Raw genomic sequence first — 4,774 nt, 5'->3', positions numbered from 1 at the left:
TCTGTGGTTTGCCCAGTGCTTTTTTAGCAGAATCTTGAAGTTTTAGGCGGATTGAGTGCTCAAAACATTCATTGAATTTTTCTCAGGGTGACAGAAAATCCGGCCTTGGTGGATCAATATCAAATGAATCCCTTTGGTTACTCTCTCACCGAGTCTGGCTTTAATCAATTTTCTTCATTTTCTTCAGCATCGACCTACTCGCCAAATCAAATCCAAAATGTTGGCCACTTGTGCGATGTCCCTATCGCAACTGAGTGCAAAAACCCCCAAACAAAACCATCTCCACCGTCAAATTCTCATATTATATCCTTTCAGAACTCAGATCTATCCCCAGACATGTCTCAGCAGTATTCTGGTAAGTGAGACTTGTGGACTGACAAATTTTTGAAGGCTGAAACAGTTATTTAGTGGTGTGATGGAAATGAAATATTTCCCTCTTCACTTTCTGTTATTCTCATTATTGTTTTTTAGGCACCTATGAGTTGCAAGATGGGGGAGGTATGAAGATGAAGAGAAGTTGTGGTGTTACATTTAGTAGAACGACTTTGCATGGGCAAGAACACGTTATTGCAGAGAGGAAGCGCCGGGAGAAGCTGAACCAGCGGTTCATTGCTCTTTCGTCCATCATTCCTGGCCTTACAAAGGTACTCTAAAATGAAATCTTTTTATGTAAAAATTCCTGAAGGATTGATATCTGTTTCCTTTTTCCTCCTTCATCATATATCTTTATTAGGTGTGTTCGCAATCCTGAATTCATTTTGAAAAATTATGGTTGGGTTTCGAAGAGTTTTAAGGCCAAATTTATATCAAATATTAATAGGTTACATTAAGCTACATTTGTATTTTTGATTACGGAAAAAAAATTGGGAACCTCTTGACAGGATACGTATCTGCAGAAATGAAAGGGTTATACCACTCATGCGACACCAAATAGTAAGAAGTTTATCTTCCTCACTATTGAATAAGAAGGAGCTCGTTGCTTATTGCTTGACTTTGCATAATGAGTAACGAAAAGGTTAATTACTTTCTATTTATGTCAAGGAAACCCACCTTAAATAGGTAAACCCCGAGTTTATACAATGCTCTAAAATTGTGTTTACCCGTCTTCTCGTTACCTCATATGGGAAGTAAATCTAGAAAAGCCAAGCACTATCAAGAAACCTAATCTCAATCCTTATCAGAATGCACATTTTGAATGTGGGCTCAAAAATTAGCTTAACACGGCGGTTTCGCAAAGGTATGCAGATTTGGGAACTATGAAACCATGATTAAAAATCAAATGAACTTCATACGCCTCAGATAAAAGGTAGAGTTTTGAGATTGGCATTAGCAAATGGGTACTTGGACACTAGCCTTATATACTTTTCGCTTAATTGACATTGGAGGACATATATGATTGTTTTAGTGTATGTTTATCGAGGGTAGCATACCAATCTTGAAAGTCTACCTAATTTTTAGAATCGCGGATTGGAGATTATATGGAAATGCACCTTAGATAAAAGGTAGACTTTTGAGATTGGCATTGACAAATGGGTACTTGGACAGTGGTCTTACATACTTTTTGCTTAAATGGATATTAGAGGACATACATGATTGTTTTAGCATACGTTTATCTAGAGTAGCATACCGGTTTCAAAAGTCTACCTAACTTTTAGAACGCGGATTAGAGATTATATGCCAATACACCTAAGATAAAAGGTAGAAAGCTGTTGCAGACTTCAAATAATGGGAGAGGACTCCATGAGAGGGCAAGACCAAAGACCAAGATAAGAAAATTAGAGAGTTTGATAATTTGAGGAAAAGAGCTTCTATTCTCGCAATTGGAGGTTTTTTTCTTTTGGTGGGTAATGAATTAAATTAGTTTTGACCATCATATTCATGAGAACATGTGTGTTTTCTCTTAAGGAGTAAAGTTAAATTGACCCAATTTGCCCATACTATAAATTGGTGATAGATAATTTAAGTGAATCATGATTATCTCGGCCATGATTGAGTTGACTTAGATTGTTTGGATACATGTCCGCACCATGTTGGTGATTGGATATTCTTTCTAATAATAAAATAGTGCCGGATACTATTCAAGCATTTGAAATTTGATAAGATTCTACCCATCTATTGTTGAATGATTTAAATGGGTATAATCTATATAAGTCAATATATTTTACCTATCACAAGATACTATGTTATGAACTTGTCTAGAGGAGTGTCGAAACCCTTTTTCTAGTTGCTTAAAACATTTAGATCCTTAATTTGGCAAAAGTACACATGGAGTGCCAAAATTTAATACAGTGAGACACTTAAGTGTAAAAAGTTATGAATGTGACACTTAAGTATTACTTTTTTTTTTTTTCAAAAATGAGAGACTTGAGTGCCAAGTTTGGTAAAGGTGGCCGAAAATCCTACATAGTACGATTTTAGTAATATAACTTGCCAATGTGACATGTGGGGAGTTGAGTTAGTGACAAAGAATCAAAATGACGTCTTTTTTTTTAAAAATGAATTTTAATATATTAAATTAAAAATATATATTTAAATAATAATTTAATATATATTTAATATTTTTTTTTAAAAGGAGAGGGCAAGAGGAGGTAGAAGGAGAGGGCTCAGCCTGTTGTCGCTTGCAATCTCCATCTTGCCTTTTTTTAATAAATAAATAAATTTATTTTTAAATTTTATTTAATTATATTAATTATTTATTCACGTTAGTAGTAAAACAATGTCGTTTTTACACTTGTCTAACCACGTTAGCGTGCAAAATGACGTTTTGTATTTGTCTCACCGGAAAATTGTCACGTTAATATTTTGGTCGGATTTTCTTGCCTTTGGCACTTAAGTGATTGATTTTACTCCAATTTTAGTATTTAAGTATCACTTTCATAACTTTTGGCACTTAAGTGTTCCTTGTGTTAAGTTTCGGCACTCCAAGTGTCTTGTCTTCATGAATTAAAAGCAAACTTGAATTTTGTTTTCAACTGCTTGATTTTTGCTATCATGACTATCGAAGGACAATCAATATAATAAGTCATATATCATGTATAACATTATGTATATGCTATTTAGTGATTTGAGATCATTAGAGAGTACTTTTGAGAGGTAAAATGCTTGATAAAACAACTTAAATTCGGCCTCTAGGTGGAATAGTCTGATTTATACAGGTTCCTGCTTACGGATTAGTTAGAAATTGAGACTAACCCCTTTGTTGGAATAGTCACTATAACAAAGGTTCCGCCTACAAGGACCTTTATGAATCGCCAGAAAACTTAGGGACCAAAAACGTTGTACAGCCTTCATTGTTCCTGCTAAAAAATTTAATAAAAGTTTGGGTTGCATAGGTGGACAAGGCTTCTGTCCTTGGAGATACGATAAAGTACTTGAAACAACTCGAGGAACGTGTGAAGATCCTTGAGGAAGAGATGGCCACAAGAACCGTGGAATCTGCGACCTTCGCAAAGAAGCCATCGCTCCAACGTGGTGATGGCGTTATATCTTTTTCATCTGATGAGAAGTCGTATGACCCTCTCATTGGTCAGCAACTGCCTGATGTCGAAGCACGGGTGTCAGGGAAGAACGTTTTGATCAAAGTCCAGTGCGAGAAGCGCGAGGGTTGCATCAAGGAAGTGATGAAACAGATTGAGGTCATGAACTTGACAACTCTAAATATCAGCGTCCTAGCATTTGGGAGTTCACTCTTGGATGTCACTATTGTGGCCCAGGTAATTATTGCCAATTTCTTCAAATTGTTTTAATGAAAAGTAACCTTTTAAAACTTCAATTAGTTTCTAATCTCCTACTACTGCGGACGATTTTGCATTCTGATCCTTTGTTGAGAGCATGTTGTCTGCTCAGATATTCTTGGAAATGAACTGTTATCCAGATTTTCTCCTTTCTTTATATTCTGATTTTGGTATTGAAAAGTTGTTAATCTCCGTAATATGGTTCCTCAATGATTGTCTGATCTTTAAGGTCACTTCTCGTCATAACCGAAAAGCTTTAACATTTCGTTTTTAACATCTAAAATATCAATAAACGAGTGAAGATTACTACTTCCACATGCCGAAGGAAACGACCGTTAAAAAGCAAATATCATATGTACACGAATTCTTAGAGAATGGTCAATCCACTTTTAGTTGCATTTATGTTAGATTAATTGACATGGTGCTGTATAAATTATTCTCTTCTTATTCAGAGTCGAATTGATGGTATTTTATCTTCAGTTGTATAGAAATCATACTTGTTTTGTCTACATTACTCGCAGATAGAAAATGAGAACTGCCCAACAATTCAGGAGATCGTCAAAAAACTGCGCAATGCTCTGACCACGTTCATCAGATCATCTTCAAGACAGTCAGCTTGTTAGGCAATAAATTGGTCTTCTGCGACGGTCTGTGTCTTAGAGATGTTCTTGATTACATGTTAATGCGAGAGTTGTGGTTAATTGTACTAATTATGTGAATTGTAATTTCTTACTTATTGTGGTAATTATCTGTTAGTTGCAGATTTAACGACGTGTTAGTAAAAGAATTGTGGGCAATTGTCACTCCTTTTGCCCTCAAGGCTTTTTTACTCAATTGGTCTCGCTTCTATTGCTCGTCACCTTTTTCGAACCACTTGTAGGTAGTACAAGGTTATCTTCTTTATCCTTGTTATTGCACTTTTCTTTGTGATGGATCTCTCATCTTGCTTGACCCGTATAGTCAAATCTCGCTTTAAGACTCCAATTCGGTCATCTGTTATGATTATTTTCCCATATCTACAGCTAAGCATTTCAAGGGGT

General features: G+C 35.6%; 1 protein-coding gene across 1 annotated transcript; it reads left to right on the top strand.

The window, feature by feature from the left end:
* The first annotated feature begins 336 nt into the window (after positions 1-336).
* On the top strand, positions 337-4,357 carry LOC104416934 (transcription factor bHLH25). Its single transcript, XM_039299868.1, has 4 exons — positions 337-355; positions 472-644; positions 3,333-3,713; positions 4,256-4,357. The coding sequence occupies exons 1-4, from the start codon at positions 337-339 to the stop codon at positions 4,355-4,357; spliced, it is 675 nt and encodes a 224-aa protein (XP_039155802.1).
* Positions 4,358-4,774: the final 417 nt, after the last annotated feature.

Source organism: Eucalyptus grandis, chromosome 8 (genome assembly GCF_016545825.1).
Source record: "Eucalyptus grandis isolate ANBG69807.140 chromosome 8, ASM1654582v1, whole genome shotgun sequence".
NCBI classification, from domain to species: Eukaryota; Viridiplantae; Streptophyta; class Magnoliopsida; order Myrtales; family Myrtaceae; genus Eucalyptus; species Eucalyptus grandis.
The sequence above is the reverse complement of the archived record's forward strand: the minus strand, read 5'-3'. Positions and strand labels throughout refer to the sequence as shown.